We start from the raw sequence: 21,069 nt of genomic DNA, 5'->3' as shown, positions 1-21,069 counted from the left end.
GCATGAACAACGGTATGACAGGATGCTATCAAAACTTTAACATCAAAAAGATTGCATAAGGCTAATGTATTAAACTATATTATACAGAACTGACTAATGTTGCTGTTATTCTCCCCCCCGGTGTTACAATTCATGCAATTCCCCCAGTGAATACACAGCACACGCTTTCTCTTTTTCTCTTTTTCTCTCTCTCTCTCTCTCTCTCTCTCTCTCTCTCTCTCTCTCTCTCTCGAAGAAAATCAAATTAGCAGTGTTCGTACTCGGATAATTTACCATTTAGATAAGGATATGCTTCTCTGGCCAGGAGAGAACATTTGTTTGCATGGCTTTAGGCTGAACCCTGGTGGGAAAATGCTGAACTACAGATTGAATGCACTATTTGCACACACACACACACACACACACACACACACACACACACACACACACACACACACACACACACACACACACACACACACACACACACACAATCAGGTCAAGGCCCTGGTTCGGGCAACAGCTTATCCACACATTTTATAAGGGAACACATACAGTGGGGCAAAAAAGTATTTAGTCAGCCACCAATTGTGCAAGTTCTCCCACTTAAAAAGATGAGAGAGGCCTGTAATTTTCATCCTAGGTATACCTCAACTATGAGAGACAAAATGAGAATCCAGAAAATCACATTGTCTGATTTTTAAAGAGTTTATTTGCAAATTATGGTGGAAAATAAGTATTTGGTCAATAACAAAAGTTCATCTCAATACTTTGTTATATACCCTTTGTTGGCAATGACAGAGGTCAAACGTTTTCTGTAAGTCTTCACAAGGTTTTCACACACTGTTGCTGGTATTTTGGCCCATTCCTCCATGCAGATCTCCTCTAGACTAGAGCAGTGATGTTTTGGGGCCTTCGCTGGGCAACACGGACTTTCAACTCCCTCCAAAGATTTTCTATGGGTTTGAGATCTGGAGACTGGCTAGGCCACTCCAGGACCTTGAAATGCTTCTTACGAAGCCACTCCTTCGTTGCCCGGGCGGTGTGTTTGGGATCATTGTCATGCTGAAAGACCCAGTCACGTTTCATCTTCAATGCCTTTGCTGATGGAAGGAGGTTGTCACTCAAAATCTCACGATACATGGCCCCATTCATTCTTTCCTTTACACGGATCAGTCGTCCTGGTCCCTTTGCAGATAAACAGCCCCAAAGCATGATGTTTCCACCCCCATGTTTCACAGTGGGTATGGTGTTCTTTGGATGCAACTCAGCATTCTTTCTTCTCCAAACACGTCTAGTTGAGTTTTTACCAAAAAGTTCTATTTTGGTTTCATCTGACCATATGACATTCTCCCAATCCTCTTCTGGATCATCCAAATGCTCTCTAGCAAACTTCAGACGGGCCTGGACATGTACTGGCTTAAGCAGGGAGACACGTCTGGCACTGCAGGATTTGAGTCCCTGGCGGTGTAGTGTGTTACTGATGGTAGCCTTTGTTACTTTGGTCCCAGCTCTCTGCAGGTCATTGACTAGGTCCCCCCGTGTGGTTCTGGGATTTTTGCTCACCGTTCTTGTGATCATTTTGACCCCACGGGGTGAGATCTTGCGTGGAGCCCCAGATCGAGGGAGATTATCAGTGGTCTTGTATGTCTTCCATTTTCTAATAATTGCTCCCACAGTTGATTTCTTCACACCAAGCTGCTTACCTATTGCAGATTCAGTCTTCCCAGCCTGGTGCAGGTCTACAATTGTGTTTCTGGTGTCCTTTGACAGCTCTTTGGTCTTGGCCATAGTGGAGTTTGGAGTGTGACTGTTTAAGGTTGTGGACAGGTGTCTTTTATACTGATAACGAGTTCAAACAGGTGCCATTAATACAGTTAACAAGTGGAGGACAGAGGAGGCTCTTAAAGAAGAAGTTACAGGTCTGTGAGAGCCAGAAATCTTGTTTGTTTGTAGGTGACCAAATACTTATTTTCCACCATAATTTGAAAATAAATTCTTTAAAAATCAGACAGTGATTTTCTGAATTTTTTTTTTCATTTTGTCTCTCATAGTTGAGGTATACCTAGGATGAAAATGACAGGCCTCTCTCATCTTTTTAAGTGGGAGAACTTGCACAATTGGTGGCTGACTAAATACTTTTTGCCCCACTGTACATTAAGTTAGAAATGTAATACGTAGAATCTAAATAAGGATTTTTCTATTATCTGATCTTGTGAGAAATACATTTTCAGAGACACTGGCTGGAAATGTATAGTTTAAAAAAATAGGAGCGAAAAACTCATCAATCAATCAATCAATCAATCAATGTTTATTTATAGCCCAATATCACAAATGTTACATTTGTCTCAGGGGACTTCACAGTTTGTACAGAATATCACTATGACAATACAACACCCTCTGTCCTTAGACCCTCACATCGTACAAGGAAACACTTCCAGAGAAAAACCCCACAGTTTAAGGGGAGAATGGGAGAAACCTCAGGGAGAGCAACACAGGAGGGATCCCTCTCCCAGAACGGACAGACGTGCAATAGATGTCGTGTGTAAATCAAAGAGATAAATACATTTTACAGCATAGGTAGACCAAATGTTTGGAAATGCATGTGTCTATAATAAGAAGATCAATCCAACGAGGATGTCAACAACCCTGTGGGAGGCATCAGGGAAGTAGTATGATGAGAGTCAGGCAGGACCACAGTGACAGGTTCAACCACGACTTGAAGTCCAGGACTCAGGATAGAGGATCCAGGACACAGGATCCAGGACTCAGGATGCAGGATCCAGGACACATGACTCAGGATCCAGGACACATGACTCAGGATCCAGGACACAGGGCCGCAGCAACAGGATCGGCCACGACTCAGGAACCCGGCGTAGATAGACACCAAAACGAAATTTGGGGGAAGCTGGGTTATTCGGAACATGAGAGTACACAGGTACAGACAGACAGAAGGAAGAAGTAAGGTGTCCACAACAGTCTAAGCCCGTAGCAGAAAAACTAACATCCACTCCCTTAAGATAGGGTGAGGGAAAAGAGTAGGAACTAAGATGTATGCGCCAAATCTATACCATGAGCGCTTTGCTCCTAAAAAGTTTTTCTGGCACTGACACCAATCAACAGTTGTGCGTCGACTCGGCAGAGATCAAGGCACGTGTATGCCTCTCCATGCTTCCAACGTCTACACACACAACCAAATTACATCTATACCATCAGTGAGGGAAAAGAGTAATGCTGCGTTCACACCGGACGCGATGCGAATATTCGCTCCGCTCCAATCGCTCCTATCGCATCGCTCCTATCGCATCGCTCTAGTCTAATTGTGCGTTCACACCGGACGCGATGCGAATTTTCGCTCTAATCGCTCGAGTTTCACCGCGGCTGCCAGCTGTGTTTACTCGCATCATTCAAACAAGACGCGCTGGCTCGGGAGCTACAACTACAACAAAATGAACATATTTTACCGTGATTAAATTGTAATACATGTTTCTAAATGATGCCGACGTAACAACATACTGATACCGGTTAGTAAAAACTATGAATTAATGCTTGACAAGTCTGCAGACAAGACGGCAGGCGAAAAACATTTTAAAATGCTTGTTTTCTGAATGGAGATTGGGTCGACCAGGCTAAGCTAACGTTGTTTATGCTCACTCCACACTCATAACAACGGCCTACAGACATAAATAAACCAGCGACTGTATTCGCCATGACAGAGACAGTCTGTGGTTTGTACTTTTGTCCAGTTTCTGAACAGATATGAGGAGCTGTGATCTCTGTGTGCTAACTGTAAGGGAAACTTCTGTGTAGCAATGTAGTGGGAGTCACCGACCCAGGAAAGAGACACGGGAAGAGCAGGAGCTTTGATGTCAAACACTGATGGTTTATTTGGAGCTTCGGCCGGAGAATTCACATCACAAGTCACAGCAGTCACGGTCTGACTGCACGGGGGAGTTGCCACGTCAATTCTGAAGAACTCTACCCCATACCCATGTATTTAGCTAGTTCAGAGAGAATAATCAACATGCTGCATAATAAGATAACACCTCTATCAGCTGACGCCAACAGCCAGGAACAGGGAGACAGAACACTGAGACCACAGCAGCCAAGGTTACAGGTGCGTGTGCTCAGTCAGGACACTTTGAACTGATAAACTTGGTCAAAGTTATGGACCTTGGAAAATATTTCCCCAACACTAACTGCTAACAGCTAACGGCTGATGTTTTCTGGTTGAACGTCAGTGACGGCAGGCTGAGATCCTCACCTCTGATTGGCTTCCGCGAGAACGCGTCATGTGAATTTGACGCTCGAGTTGAAAAGATTGAACTCTCGCGTTTGACGCGGCACCGTTCAATCGCGTGATTCGCGATGAGTGTTTAGATGACTAATCCTTGTCTCCTCATCTACTTTAGTGTCTGTGGGTTACTATCTATACTATAGCATATTTTCTTTCTTTGAGATTACATTATTTATAAGCATCGTCCTTGTAAAACAAAGATATAATAATATAATATAATAATAATAATTTATATTGAGTTTGGAGGTGACATTTCTGGACATTTTCAAATTTGATAAAGTGTGCCTTTAGAAAAAAATGTAACTTACTAAGAGAGCAATTTTTGAAGAATAGCTACAGTATGAACTGAGCCCTGAGCTTGCGGGGGGTTTTACATTTATATTTCACCAAAATTGCTAAACTAAAATTATTTATTTACTGCTCAGACCTTGCCAGCGATGACCTGTGGAGAGCACAGCAGCAGCAAGCTCGAGGGTGTGCAGCAGGAACTTAATTGAAATGTAGTTAGGTGGACTATATCCTCGGGATGCCTGGACACTGTTCAATTAAGATGTCAGCTAGCCTTCACACACAATAGATTTTTAGAGGGTTATTCCTGGTACAGGTTCTGAAAGCAATATAAAAAAGGGATTGTAAGTCAAACGAAGATTTAACAGTTATGCACGCAAAATGCAATATTACTTTATACCTAGCCCTGTGTATGTTTCCTATTTGTGGCGAACTCCTAATGACAGTTTGTGTAATTTAATCTGAAGGCCTGAGTTTTTCATCACAGTGAACACAAATACCTCATTCACACCAACGCAACTCCGATTCAAGCTCCGTGCTAGAGCTTTTCAGGTTCAGAACCGGTTCTTCGGTTTAGCTCCGGCTCTTTTCACACCGCCCAGAGTCCGACTGGTGCTGCGTCATTGCGTCATCGTTTGCGTCATGACGTAACCGTTTGCGTGCCTGCTTCATAAAGCCAAACCGCGCGGAAACCCCTCACAGCTGACACCTACAACAACAACAATGGCCGATTGTGCTCCAGCTTCCTCTGTACCTCTTCGGAAGACCAGATTCCCAGTAGGTAGCTCGTCTCTTCAGTGGACCACTGCTGCTTGTTAAGTTTCTCCATCATTGTGTACAAACTGGATAAAACGCCGGCTGACTGAGCCACTGCTTGCTGACATGTTATTCAGCAGCGAAGTCTTCTGTGTTGCAGGCCAACTGGATCAGTTTGGGTGTGAACAATGATGAGGGCTGTCCTGGTTTGATATACCATCTTTCTCAGTTCCTCTAAGTATCAGTTCACAAAAATAATTGACAAGTGTGTTAAGAAGAACAATTCAGTTTTGATCTGCATGGTCCCACTGGGAATAAACACAGTACAACAATAACGTATTTAAAAAGATGTTAATAAATGGTTAACGTACAAATAAAGTGCAAAGTAGGCTAACAGCAAGGAGTGCAAATGTGATACTAGAGTGAATCATCTTATCTGAAAAACTACAAAGTGGCAACATTTAAATAGTTGTGTTAAAATCATCTATAAAACTAACCAAAGCAATTGCATTATGCTAACATCCAATGGTAATTTTAATGAACTGATCAATTTACCTCTGTACACAGCCCTCTGTCCAAGCTAGTCTGACACATGTTGATACTGGGGGACTTTAAATATAACAACCCCAACATTTATGCTAGCTTAAATGATCGGCATTCATATATTTTGTTATAGAAATACAAATAAAAAGTAACCTGTGCCCTTTTTAAAGTTTTATCACGAGAAACAAATCGTTGCCATTCGGGTTCAAAATACCGAAAAGATGAGGAGGGAGGGGTTTCCTAAAGTCACCTGTTCAGGAACATTCCTCGCTCGCCCGCTCAAACCTCAAACACTGCTCATGTGTAGGCCTTTTACGCATAGTGCTGCCACTCGTGGTTAGACATCACATTACATAAATGTAAAAAAATACAAACGCCTCAGCTTGAAGTACACACACACAACCCAGTATCCCCGAGCTATGTGTGCTGCTGAAAATGTATGCAGATTAAGAGTCAGCAGTCAGACATGTCATGAATGCCAAATTAACCAAGCCAGCAGTATCACATCGATCTGTGGGAGAAGCTTAAAATACCATGGATGAAACTTGTGGATTAATGATACGATGAGATGATGAGATGGGTTGTATAATATGTTGCATTTTCTTCTCAAGGTTGTGTAATGTGCAATATGTAGGCCTAGTTGTGATGTGCTTCAGTACATGTTGTATTTTTGTATGCTGTGTAGTAATACTATAGAGGCAGCTATATGATAAGAATAACTCATGTGTGCAGCATTTGAGCCCAAGAATAATTTCCCTACGGGGACATAAAGTATATTGTATTGTATGGTATTTTAAGAGCCTTTGTTTCTGATTGTCATTGATCTCATAAGATTAGGCTCAATGAATGCACTCTATAAAATCCATCGACCCCTTCACCATCCAGGTAATCCACTCTGTATATGTTAGTGCAGACTTCTAACACTATCTTTGAGGGAAATGGTATCAAGTATGTCACAACTGGACCATATCATCTACCATCCAATGACTGTGCTGAATGTACAGAGCAGGTGTTAAAGGTGAACTATTGTGCAAAATCCACTTTTTCATGTCTTTTACATAAACATGTGTCCCCTCTGTGTTAAGAGATTCTGAAAGTTTCAGGAAAATAGATTCGCTCACTTTTTGTCCTGATCCATTTATATAAAAACCTGTCTGAAAATGAGCTGATCAGATTTTGGCCACTTTATGATGTCAAAACGATTTTTTTGGATTGTGTAAACATTAGCCAATCACCAACCAACACTGTAAAAAAAAAACTCGTAAAAGAACGATCAAAGTACTGGCAGCAGGGGCTGACAAACAAAAACCCTTAAATTAAAGTAAAATACTTTAACTGAAATAAAGTGAATAAGCCATTAATTTACGGGAATTGTCCTTAAACATTTTACAGGAAAACACCGTAATTTTACAGATTTATCTGCTCTTTTTACAGTCGATAACCTTTGATAAAAGTACAGCACTAAAACTTCTTCGGGCAAAAAACCCGTAAAAAAAACGGTCAAATGACTGGCAGCAGCGGCTGCCAAACAAAAACCATAACATTTAAGTAAAAATACTTTAACTGAAATAAAGTGCAAAAGCAATTAGTATACAGAAATTGTCCTTAAAGATTTGAGAGGAAACATTCCTCTCTTTTTAAAATCCATTGTCTTAAAATGTTACATTCAAATACCTTAAATAAAGTTCTGATGAGAAAAACAGTTTTTTACATTTTTTTTTTATTAGATTTATCAAACACTAAAATAAATACAGAACCTAAAGTTCTACAGCTAGAATACTGTTATTTCACAGCTTTTTTCTAACATTTTCCAATCAAACAGGTTCAATAAAATGACATCACAAAATGTTCTGTAGGAAACAATTACTCTGAAAACTTAAAATATAAAAATATTTGTAGAATTATAGTACAACTAATGAATACAGCATTTCATATTTAAACATCATACTTATAAACAGTAGAAACAAAAAGTACGTTGAATTTTTTAAGATTACTTTGAAACATTCTCAACTGAAAATAACAGAAATTGCGAAATCGCGACATATGTTCACATTGTCAATTTGAAGGAGCAGTGTGCAGGATTTAGTACGTCTAACATTGGGGATGTAGGTTCCAACCAATGGATAAGTTGTTCACTCACCCTCCTATCCCAAGTTTGTCGGAGAATGTATATTGGCTACAAAGAACTTGAGGCCCAATCATGTTTCCTCTGTCCATTCTGCGCTACTGTAAACGTGGCAGTCCAACCTAGAGGACAAACAGATCAGAATCAGAAACGGGTTTATTGCCAGTTAGGTTCACCCGTACGAGGAATTTGACTAGGTGTCGTGGTGCATACAAATACATTTTTTTTTTAAAGTACACAGATAGCAAACTATATTAAGAACACTTTAATAAAAATGTAGTAAGATAGAAATAAAATAAAGCAGTAATTTACATCGAAATAGAATGCAATAAATTATAGAATATAAAATATGTGCAGTAAGCTATATTTAAACATTGCATTATTTACCATCCTGTGATCTCCATTATGTAATGCATAGAGTCTGCGTTGTGGCTGAGGTAAAGTGTCAGTGGGGGGGGGCCTTGTTGAGGTGGCGAGAGGTTCTGGTCCTGATGGAGAGAGGTTCTGGTCCTGATGGAGAGAGGTTCTGGTCCTGATGGAGAGGTTCTGGTCCTGATGGAGAGAGGTTTTGGTCCTGATGGAGAGAGGTTCTGGTCCTGATGGAGAGGTTTTGGTCCTGATGGAGAGAGGTTTTGGTCCTGATGGAGAGAGGTTCTGGTCCTGATGGAGAGGTTTTGGTCCTGATGGAGAGAGGTTTTGGTCCCGATGGAGAGAGGTTCTGGTCCCGATGGAGAGAGGTTCTGTTCCCGATGGAGAGGTTTTGGTCCTGATGGAGAGAGGTTCTGGTCCCGATGGAGAGAGGTTCTGGTCCTGATGGAGAGAGGTTCTGGTCCTGATGGAGAGATGTGTTAGTCCTGATGGAGAGAGGTTTTGGTCCTGATGGAGAGAGGTTCTGGTCCTGATGGAGAGAGGTTCTGGTCCCGATGGAGAGAGGTTCTTGTCCTGATGGAGAGAGGTTTTGGTCCTGATGGAGAGAGGTTCTGGTCCTGATGGAGAGAGGTTTTTGTCCCGATGGAGAGAGGTTCTGGTCCTGATGGAGAGAGGTTCTGGTCCTGATGGAGAGATGTGTTAGTCCTGATGGAGAGAGGTTTTGGTCCTGATGGAGAGAGGTTCTGGTCCTGATGGAGAGAGGTTCTGGTCCCGATGGAGAGAGGTTCTTGTCCTGATGGAGAGAGGTTTTGGTCCTGATGGAGAGAGGTTCTGGTCCTGATGGAGAGAGGTTTTGGTCCCGATGGAGAGAGGTTCTGGTCCCGATGGAGAGAGGTTCTGGTCCCGATGGAGAGCAGGGCTTGACATTAAGGCTTGTCCGATTGTCCGGGACAAGTAAAAAAAATGGTCGGACAAGCATAATACAGTTTAACTTGTCCGAACGGACAAGTGCATTTTTGTGGGGGGGGGGAAATCACCCAAACGAAATAGTAACGTCATTCCATCTGAAATGCCTGTCTCGCAGTGTCGCAATCTCCGTACCTGTACGTCAATATTATGACTGCAGTGATTGGTAGAAATATTTGACCCGCGGGAAAGTGGTGTGAACACGAACCCGCGAGTGCCTGCTTGCGCGGCTGGTGTGTATGCGCTGTCACGCTCGCGACTCATCTATCCTCGATATCCAGTCAGTGAGTAATGAGTTCAAGATGTCCTGGCTGCAGGCGCCAAAAGCGAACCAAGCCCCAGGAAAGCAACCTAGGCGAGATCCGGAAAAATCGGCTGCCTCCAAATTAGATTATGAAACAAAACGTAAAAGAAACTTCCTTCCATCATGGACCGAGAAGTTTCCTTGGCTCCGGTACACCGAAGAAGCAGGAGAAGAGCATATGATGTACTGCTCAACCTGCCGCAGTTTGCCCGACATTGCAGACACGTAAGTGACAACTTTTATTTTTGCTAACGTTAGATAATTGACTATTTATCTGATGTGTGAAGATGATGAGATTCGAAATAAACTGAACTGTGTAGTCTAGCTAGTTATCCTGACTGACGTTCACAGTTGACAAACGTTGTGTAACATTTTTTGCCGTGCAACCAATACATTTTTGAAGAACGTTTATTTTTCATTTCGTTTTGTAAACTAATTTGGAGGCAGCCGAAATTTGCCGCCTTTCAATCGTTCTGAATGAATGGCAGCGGAAGGCCATTTTGGAATTATTGCGGTACACACATTACAAAATACACAAATTTTCCATGGGATTTTTATAGACCTGTATGATTAAGTTTTCAGGCTATGGAACCGTTATGTTTTCCAGCTCCTACCTCTCAGAACACAAAAGTAAGGAGCAACTATTTTATTTCAGTGTGTTCAAACCTGTTTCTCTTTTACATTAGCACTCAAAGTGATATTTTTAAACATAAATGTTTAACATGATTACATAGCATGATATTTTTTATTAGCACCCAAAGTGATTTTTCTTTATTGTGTAAGAAACTTCAGAATGTTAACTTTCAAAAGAGACCATCTTATGCATGTGCTATAAGTATAAAGTATTATAAATAGCTAATTACTTTGGGTATGCAATCGAATGGCGTTTTATGCCAGACTGTTTATGTTATAAAATGTGCCTGATTAAGTTATTAAATCATATTAATTGTCCAAATCTCTTTTCGGTTTTATTCATTTTTTTTAATAGGCTTTTATTTTCACAAGTAAATTTCGGACAAGTGGGTTTAGCCTTCGGACAAGTAAAATGGCTGTTAATGTCAAGCCCTGGAGAGGTTTTGGTCCTGATGGAGAGAGGTTCTGGTCCCGATGGAGAGAGGTTCTGGTCCTGATGGAGAGAGGTTCTGGTCCTGATGGAGAGATGTGTTAGTCCTGATGGAGAGAGGTTTTGGTCCCGATGGAGAGAGGTTCTGGTCCTGATGGAGAGAGGTTTTGGTCCCGATGGAGAGGTTCTGGTCCCGATGGAGAGAGGTTCTGGTCCTGATGGAGAGATGTGTTGGTCCTGATGGAGAGAGGTTCTGGTCCTGATGGGAGAGAGGTTCTGGTCCTGATGGAGCGCAGCCTCCAGCCAGAGGGTTGTGTTGAAGGCAGAGTTGAAGTCCACAAACAGGATCCTGGCGTAGGTTCCTGCTGTGTCCAGGTGCTGGAGGAGGAAGTGAAGTGATAACTATAGAGAGGCGAAGTCCCTCCCCTTCCGGGAGCCTCCATGGGACCCCGGAAGCGGAAAATTATACATTGAATTCAATGGAGAGAGAAAACGTATCTTTTGATCCCGTTTTAATTGTGCCACGAATGACACATATGATGTTTGTCAATTTAAAAGAACATTTTGCAAGTCAAAAAAATTAAAATGTGTCGTAAAACTATGAAGTAACACATTTTTTTGTGTTAAGCCGCTCAGTGAACTACATGTCTCTGGTCCCGCACAATACGCGTCACCAACACAAAGATGACCGTCACGTTGGCACATTTCACCTCATTCTTTCAGAATGAGAATAAAAGTATAAAACGAGGTGAAAATCACTACAAGTCTGGGCACGTTGAGAGCTGTACATACACGAAAGGGGAGTTAGTCGGTTCTGTAAGAGCCAGCATGCGGGACCGGCTTTACAAGGTTTCGGTGAGTAATATGAGTGCAATGTTTAAGGTTAATGTCAGTCAATAAGGAGGAGAATGAAAAAGAAGATGATGAACCACAGACCCGGCATATAATGACTGCAGTGTGCAGGGCTGTGTTAACTTATGTTACTGTTATCAATAGCATTAGTTGACTGAGAAAACCGTCAAGAAAAAAAGTTTAGCGATGTTACAAGTCGACTAGCATAATATGAACCACGGCTGTGATTGACAACCTGGACAGCCAGTCAGAAGCTAGAATGCCAACCTAGAGAGCCAATCAGAACCTAGAACGGGTGTACTGTATACGGGTGTGTATGCTGTGGATAACATTAGTGTTCACAAGAACAAGGTACACTCCCGTGTTTTGTTTTAGTTGCTCTTCAGATTGAAGCGGCCAGTTTTATATCGACTTTATGTGTGATCTCCTTTTTACATCTCGTTGTGTCATTTGAGTTTATTTGCTGTGTGTAGATTCAAGGATTTTGGTTATCTTGTCAATTTGTTTGGTTATCTAGGCACAGCTGTGTGTGACTCCCTCTGGTACACTGGTATGTTTTCCTAATGTAGAGAGCATTGATTAATTCATAAACTACACACTGAGTCTAGATCCTGACCAAATCCTTTTTTGTTGATCAAATGTTTTTCAAAAATGTAATACACATTTAAAAAAATACAATGTACAATCACAACCAATACAACACAAATTACAAAAAATTCAGAAAAAACAAACAACAACAATCAGACAAGAGGACAAAACTATGGAAAAATAAACCCTCCCACCCCCAGATCTGGACCATCCTTGTATTGCTCATTCAATCTATTATAGCATGTTAACAAACATGGTACTTACTTTATTTGTACAGATCTACATGGGAGAGGATGGCGTGATGCAGAGCGCTGTCTGTGGTTGTGCACGGGGGATGTACAAATGCAGCCACGCTGCAGCATTGGCAATATTTGACATGTGGCAGATCAGCTACACAGAAGAAGAGTGCCAGTGGAGGAAGCCTGGCACTTCAAAAGTAGTCCAGCCGGTGTCTCAACTCTACCAACAGCAAGAGGAGACATACAACCCACTGGCCAGAGACATCGCCACTGAGGAAGTAGACTTGTTCAGGTCTCCACTGAGGGGCGCAGCGTGGCATGGCATGGCTTTTGTCACCTGAGCCAGAGCTGCAGCCTCAACATCAGGACATTTTCAACGTGCCGGAGCTGGTGAAGGAGCGTGGGGGTCGGGGGCTTGAGGCAATTCTTGCCTCAATGCGACTGAGCAGAGACCAGCAAGCTGCCATCCAGACAGCCACCGTAGGACAGCGGACAAATCCTCAGTGGCAGTTACACAGGCAGGGCAGGTTGACAGCCAGCAATTTTGTTGCTGTGCTGAGGTCGGGACTTTCATCCACTCCATGCGCGTCCCTCATGAAGAGGGTGCTTGGGGGGTACAATTTAGACGGAGTCATGGCTATCAACTGGGGAGTTGTAAACGAGGTGTGTTTGGCCAGTGTGTTTGGCCTTTTAAGTGTGACACATATGTAGTGATAAATGCTTCACCTGACCACTGTTCCTAAATAAAAAAAGTTTTCTGCATCGTCAGTCATTTTTTCCAAATAATTACCAATATTTCACAAATTCTTCATGTCAACTTAAGAGCACAGCTGTATGTTGAGTGTCAGCTTTGCTTGGTTCATCTTACTGGGGGGCAGCTACATGGATGTCGGTGCAGTCCACAATCATTTTGCAGTTGAAGGCAGAATGAATTTATTATTGACTCAGAATGAAGCACAACTTCATGTCATACAATACATTGACTTTATTTGTAACTGTAAAAAAATAAAGCATTTATTAGCAAGCAGGACCTGCAGGAACAGAGAATGGTGATGGATGGAGCTGGGAAGAGAGAAGAATAAAGAAAACAGATCAACTTTATTATCGGATATTAAAAATTCAATTTCAAAACAAGTTGCCGCTCCTACAGTTTTCTAGTATGTAAAGATGATTTCACATTACCTATGCAAAATATCACACTCAATACATGTGTCTCTCTGGGGGGTGCATTGTGCCTTTGATGTATATAAATAATATACCATAACCAAATACTATTACGTACAGTGGAAATCAGGTTGCCAGAGCAGGTCAGTCCAGTGTGCATGTTCCTCAGGGTCTCAGCAGTTACAGGTGAGGTAAAGAAAATAAAAGAGAAAAAGGTCAGTAACAACACTTTAAAGTAACAACACTGAATAATTATCTATTTTAATAATTTTCTCTCAGTAATCACTCAACTACTGTCTTTCCAACCAACAGATTGACTCACCCTCACTGTCATCACAATGACACATGTCCAGAAGAATGTCATGCAAAGCTCCCTGCCTGCCTGCCTTCCTTCGACTCTCCCTGAACTGCTTCCTTAGCACGCGGTGGAGGGCGCAGTAGGCCACTCTTCAAATGTTTCACGAAATACTTACCATGATGACTACTCTTACTGTTTAACATTTTGGTGTACTTCATGTAATAAAATAATAACTTAATGGTAAGGCTACTAAAAATGACAAGGCTAAGTAATGTAATGCTAACTAACGTGCTCGCTACTCATCGCTACTAGCTAGGTAGCTAACTTGACTATGTTCCATGCACAACATGTATATTACCTATGATATTACCTGATATGTCTGATCCAGCGACTCCTGGTCCTTTCATAAGAGGGGAAGCGATAGAACGAGCAAGTGGTATGATCACTTTTGTGATTACAACATGGTACAAAGCACACAGGCATCTTGTAAAAGTGAATTTATTGGAGCAATCTCTTATATTTATTGGAGGGAATAAATCAGTTATGAAATCTTCTTCTTCGCTTTAATTACGAGTCGCAACCACTTGGAGCATTATCGCCTGTGACATCACATGCGCGACCCAGAATGGGATTTGGGATTTGTAGTCTTTGTAGTCGCGTATTTTTCATAGTCTTATATTTCAACAGTTTTACGACAAAATGTGACTTTTTTGACATGGAAATGATTGTTTAAGATTCACAAACATCATATGTGTAGTTCGTGGCACAATTCAAACGGGATCAAAAGATACGTTTTCTCTCTCCATTGAATTCAATGTATAATTTTTCGCTTCCGGGGTCCCATGGACCGGAAGTAGATGGGCGTGACTTCGCCTCTCTATTAGTAAACCATAATGATTGATGTTATTATCATTAGCTGCCAATAGCACACACACACACACACACACACACACACACACACACACACACACACACACACACACACACACACACACACACACACACACACACACACACACATACACACACACACACACACACACACACACACACACACACACACACACACACATTATTGAGAGCATCCCAAGGGCATTGATTATTTCATAAGTTTAGAAGGGGGGAACATAGTCTAACAACAGTTATCTTTTGTTAATTTTACTTCGAGCCAAACTTGTGAGACTTGTTTCTGAAATACCTTTCTCTTAAAGTGAATACATAAAAAATAAAACAATGGAGCTTACCCTAAAACTAACCACTGGATTGCTTGTCTAACATGGCCTAGTAGTCCATAAATGAGATAAGGGTGGGAACAATCAAACGCACTCTCCCAGGCACTGCGTGTTAGCGAAGTACAACTGGGATTTCGAAGAGGAAGATATGCTTGGTCAATTCTTAATAAAAAAGAAAAACCAACAAATGGAGCACTTGAGTTTTCATTAGCAGCCCCTAGCAACAGCTGCGGAGCTCCGGTCAATACCACTAACAGTCTATTTCCTTAAAATGGTACATATCGCTAAATATATATTTTCATGTTCAGTTGATTAAATCTGCATAATGTCCCTGTACAATAACATTTGAGCATTTTGTAATCCAGTGAGGAAATTCAAGACCAGTAAATATTGATTGATTAAACAACACTAAATAAAATGTTAGTGTTTTGTTTTCTTCAAACTCAGACTGTCTGCTGCGGCTGTACCTCAAAGATAAAACAATTGTCTGATGATCTTTGTTGAACAAGGTCTGATTGTCCTGTACATGTACAATGTGGGGTATTTTTAAATACTTTAATAAAGTTAAACCACATTCAATATTATGTTAGACACAAGTTAGTTATTACTCATATATCAAAGCCTTTCCAAGATGGAAGAATAGCTGGGTGCTGCCTGGAGAGACTGATGAGGGACACAGGCTGGCTTCAGCAGCTTTCCACACAAAGCCATCACATCTTCTCTTAGTCCTCACTGTCCACTGGTCAAAAGAGTGAACATCACAGCTGTCATGTTAACCCTTTGTTACACAACATACAACCAACATGTGTCAAAAGTGACCCGAATTAGATTTAATTGTAAATATCTTTGCAATAAATTATTTTAACCATTCAGGATTCCAGGTATTCCTCAATGAACCTGTTTTGGATCAACACCAATTCTAATTTTTCCCTTTCTTACTTTTTGAATAAAAATCATGTTTTTATCACTACACTTCTAAGGCACAACATGGGTCAAACATTACACATATTCTTTTTGCTATACATTCTCAAAAATAATTACTTTTAGCAGTGATTTGGACCAAGCATGTATGATGTAGTAATACAAAAACTATGTTAGTTCACACAGTGTGACATTAGCTAGTCATGTAGTTGAGCTAACTAGCAAGTTAACCGAACGTTAGCGGTTAGCTTTTTAGGCTATGTTAGCTGTTGGCTACTGAACATTAACAAACTAGATTCTGCTCTAAGAAAGCTGTGAAACTTTACATTAAACTTGGCGACAACACTGTGACACCCCGCTGCATGTTTATGTGTAATTCTCCCGTGTTGGAGACGAGAGGGTGGGGGGGCAGCACTGCAATAAGCTGTAAACTAACGATAGCAGCCACCTGTTAAGCTAGGTTTCCCGCGCAACATAATAATAATAATAATAATAATAATAATAATAATAATGCATTACATTTTTTATTAGAGCGCTTTTACAGGTTCTCAAAGCGCTTTACACATATTAGACATGTAAGAGTCATTACTGTGGAAATTACCCACAGGAGCAAATGCGGGTGAAGTGTCTTGCCCAAGGACACAACGGCCTGACGCAGCGGCGGCCGAGGCGGGATTCGAACTGGAGTTCACCAACGCCTCTTGATCTGATGCGCCAAAACCGCCCCGATCGAACATCTTGCAAGAAACAGCATCTCAGGTCTTCTTAACATTTAACAACCTATTAATGATGCATACCAACTTAACGGGAAGAAACTCTGCTAACTAGAAGAAGAAACGTAACCTTAAATAAAAAATAAAACATTCACAAACTAAGGATTATCTAAATACATGTTTCACTCCATTACAGTTGCAGGATTCACCAGATCTCAAGTCTTCTGTTCTTTGTTGACGTCCCGATGCTCATATTTAACGTGTAAAACGATCCCGATATAATAATCCATAAACTCCTGCAGCGAACATACAGACAGAAAGCTGTAGCTCCAGCAGGTGGAGACCATAGGAGGACCCACTCAAACTGACGGTGGATGTTTCAAATGTGAACGAGAGGCGCGGACAGTTCTCATTGGCAGGTTTCTTCGATGACGTTTATATTAACCAATCAGGAGTGTTGTGGACTCATTCCAAACATGCCTGACTTGTCTTCCGTGTTTTGGATGAATTCTATTTCAATTGCCGTAGCTCTGGCTGTCGGCCAGAATCCGAAAACCATACATTATACTGTAAAACTAAGGTTTATGACTGTATATTGACGACCAATGGAAAAAAAAACACAGCAACAGAACACATAAATAAAACAAAGAGAACTGTGACTTATTGTTGAGTAAATAACAGTGTGTGTTTTAAACCTTGGTCCTCCCTGTAGAGATTTCTCCACTTTCTATACTTTTTATTTTTGTTTAATGATATTGTCAACTGTAGATGTTTACAATATAGTAAGTTAGGAATTTAATGAAAACATATTTATTTACTTTTGCTTCAACATTGGATATTTACTGTTTGATATTTCGAGCCAAACACTTCAGAGACATGTTTTGTATATATCTGAGCTTTAAATGGGGAAAGGAGCCTTGAACAAAGCTGTCAAGGTTGTCTCCTGAATATATCGTTCATCACCCCAGTGCCTGCTGGAGGCCCACCTGCTGAGCTGCTAATGGACTGCAGGAGCAGGAACTAGTTGGACCTGTGTGCTTCCTTCGCAAACTTATGAAGCTGAATTAAACAGGCAAACCAAATGGAGCAGACGGTGAGAGTGATAGTTAGAGGGTACATGGGCCAGAAACGCTTTCCAGGAACAACTAGCACACGGAAAATACAGGCTAGTGTTCTTGGAAAATGAATTTCATGAGTGAAATCTGGTGAAAAGGCACACTAATTGTCCAGGTTATGAGAAACAACCTGCAGTCTACACGATAAAAGCTGTCACAATACATACAAATGTGTAGAGTTTATTTTTTAACCAAAAGAACAATGCACTGAGTGATCACCATTGATTATCTGTTTATTTTCTTTTTTCTTTCAATATTTTACCTCCGTTTGTTGTAAACAGTTGACAATACAAATCACCTCTACTACTAATTAGTTCTAAAATGATTAGGCTACAGTATATTGGAACATGGTTAAATGCCAGGGAAGTCCAGCATCAGTGCAACAGTCCTTTCAGCTCTTCTGTTAATGCTCATTGGGAAATATGACATGCAAAAAGTAAAAGAGGAATTAAAGACGCAGATGGTGGTTGAATCTTCTATTAAAACCTTTTATTTAATTGTAATCATGTAGGCTAATATTTCTCTCATCCTCCTTCTGTCTCAAAGTCTTTTTGTTCAATCAATCACTGAGCAACATCAAATATAACAAGATCAGGCAGATGAACAAAGGAAATTAGAAACAAGTCAGGAAGACAAAAAGACATAGATGTTTAATAGGTTTAGCTCACTTCATGTTTCATTTGTTAGAATCATCATTTTTCTAAACCAACTAAAACCCTCTTATTTAATAACGCCAAGTTTTCTCAGTTATCCAGCATGAAAATGTGGAAAGGTGTTCACTTCTGGTACACAAAAATGGTTTCACTGTATTTAGTACAGTTCTTAAGACATTAAGTGCTCCTCTGAATAATGGGTAAAAGGAATATTGGGAAAACAAGCTACAACAAAGTTCTTGTCAAGTTTAAGACAAACAGTATTTTGTTACCTACTTAGACAAAAACAGGCATGATGAGTATAAAAAAAAAATGTTGGGGGGTTAGGGTTGTTGTTGAAAAGTAAAAAAGCTAAAGTCACTCAGGACTGCTGTAAAAGCAACTCTGTTAAACCAAAGGAAATAATGATTTAAAGGCATTTTCACTCTTATTTGTCTTCCTGTGTAACAAATGCCATCTGTCTTTCTGAGAAATATGTATTCCAATAATGCAATCATTGAATAACTTGGTAAAAAGGAGTCTTAAAAAGTTAAGTTTTGAGCATTACCGTGGTATACTGGCCTGAGTCTAATTTCATAAACAGACATAGGCTGACAAAGCTGATTTAGATGGCCAAGTAAGTAATTCAGATGAAAATAAGTGTGGTATTTAGATGATAATTGAACACTGTCATCAAAAAGACTAGTTGAATCCTTGAATTTACAAATCTTCTACTAAGTAAATAGTTGACCCACTTAAATTTTAATTGATATTTATGACTGTTTACACTATGTATCCTGGTAGGTAGAAGTTTGTTCAGTCATTTGTCATGCCCCAATGTCCCGTGTGGGTGATTTAAATAATGATTGAATTTGAAAACTGTAAAAAAAAAAAAAAGCATTTTTAACAAACTTGCAATGATGAAATTACCTTTTAAAGTAAAATGTCTACCTCAGCATAATTTCATTTGCACTTTACAAAATAGATGATCCCAGAGAGCACTGATGCTCCACAGTAATATGTTCTCACTGAACAGGGTGCTTCTGAAACAGTTCTTCTGCACACTCAATCCGAGTCGACGCTCAGGCACACATTCACAATGTTACACAAAGATTTGTGCACTTAAAACTTCTTAGAACAGGAGTACTGATGTAGGACCTATTATCAGGTCAAGATCTTACATGAACTTTGTATTTTATTCATGAAATGCACCCATTGAGACCTCTTAAATGTTTCAAGGCAAGTAAACAAATGATGAAATCCCCTTGTTCAGTGTTTTACCTTCACCAGAAACTGTGGCAGCAGCAAAGAGAATGTTTTTGTGACAAGAGTTTTGGGGTTGTGATGTATTGCACTGTATGTGCAATACATCACCTGTGCATCTCGAAAGCACTGGGTTAGTAGGAAAATTCTTACTCTGTGCAAATGTGAATTAACATAACTTTTTCATTTGGGTTTTTGAGCGTGTGTCTATGTTTCTTCTTCTTCTAAATCTAAACAATAGTTTGGTCGAAGTATTCACGCTATGTCAACCAAGTCAAGGTACCTTGTGCAAACAGATAGATAAATACTTCCGTCTATTTTATATACATGAAGGCAAACATCCTTCTATATGTGACATCATCATAGATGCAACTTCCATGTTTAAATTGGGATCAACTAAAAAGGCAAATGCATATGTACTGTATTAGTCCATTTGTTATTTAACATAAACTACTTTAAATCTCTAAATAGTTAACCAACCAACAATCAGTCATATGCTTGTTATTAGTGTTAAAGTGTAGGTATGTGATATGAAAATAATAACAAAAATATATAAAATGTGTAGTTTGAGGTGGTAAAGATGCTTGAATGAACTGATATTGATGTAGCCTGTCTAGATAATGGTCTATAAAAAGGAGATAAGATACATAATGTCCTAATACTGTACATGCTCATATACACTGTGGTTTAGACTTATACCATCTGACAGGAAGTATTTGGTCCTCTCAGTACAGACAATAATGCTTTTCTCTTTTCAATCAATTCTGATTAACAAAACAAAAAGTGTAATCCTGGGAATACAATTATATTTTCCATATTTATCAATCCTATTGACATATCTACAAAGAAGAATTGCATGTAGTTTCTTGGGACATCATCAGTAGAGGATGACATATTTTCTCTTCGTTTAAATGTGGAGCTGCAAAACAATTGTGTGTAAAAAGAAAATCAATCATTGGGTAAAGTCCATTTTACTGTAAAAACATCAAAAATGAGTCTAAAAGACTACCGCCTTTTGTGTACCGCTTAAAGACCAATGCACAGTCAACCTTCCTGCACACAAGGGGATTACAACTAGAACTCAAACATGTCATTCTGCTTCTTCGCCAGCTTGGCCACCTCCTGCCGGATAGCCTGCACCAGTGCAGAGGTGGAGAGGCTGCTCAGGGGCACGTTGTCCATGTCCTTCACCAACTGGGGCAGGCTTTGCTGGCATGCTGTGCTCGGGGCAGTGGGTGGCAGCTCCAGTGCCTGGTTGTACTGCAGGGGCAGCCTGGGGGGGCTCCCCTGTGGGTAGCGAGGATGAGGAAAAGCCTCTACATACCCGGGCAAGGGCACCTGGAAAACAGGGCAGACATGAAA

At 40.5% G+C, this 21,069-nt stretch overlaps 1 protein-coding gene and 1 long non-coding RNA gene across 4 annotated transcripts in view; both read right to left on the bottom strand.

Annotated features, from left to right (window-relative positions):
- Nucleotides 1-10,931: 10,931 nt before the first annotated feature.
- On the bottom strand, nucleotides 10,932-16,893 carry LOC307025751. The gene is made up of 3 exons (XR_013804249.1): nucleotides 16,590-16,893; nucleotides 15,672-15,802; nucleotides 10,932-11,068 (listed from the first exon to the last, which is right to left on the bottom strand). It is a non-coding gene; the product is annotated as an uncharacterized lncRNA (long non-coding RNA).
- A 1,393-nt stretch (nucleotides 16,894-18,286) lies between these two features.
- The window catches only part of kiaa1549lb (KIAA1549-like b), a 64,783-nt gene continuing 62,000 nt past the window's right edge, over nucleotides 18,287-21,069 (bottom strand). For all 3 annotated transcript variants that reach the window (XM_079667207.1, XM_079667208.1, XM_079667206.1), the window contains one exon: nucleotides 18,287-21,045. In XM_079667207.1, the coding sequence (XP_079523333.1) occupies nucleotides 20,782-21,045 (264 nt within the window). In that variant the 3' untranslated portion in view covers nucleotides 18,287-20,781. The remainder of the gene's footprint in view (nucleotides 21,046-21,069) is intronic.

This window comes from Notothenia rossii (assembly GCF_949606895.1).
Source record: "Notothenia rossii genome assembly, chromosome: 2".
In the NCBI taxonomy this organism is placed as follows: Eukaryota; Metazoa; Chordata; class Actinopteri; order Perciformes; family Nototheniidae; genus Notothenia; species Notothenia rossii.
The sequence above is the reverse complement of the archived record's forward strand: the minus strand, read 5'-3'. Positions and strand labels throughout refer to the sequence as shown.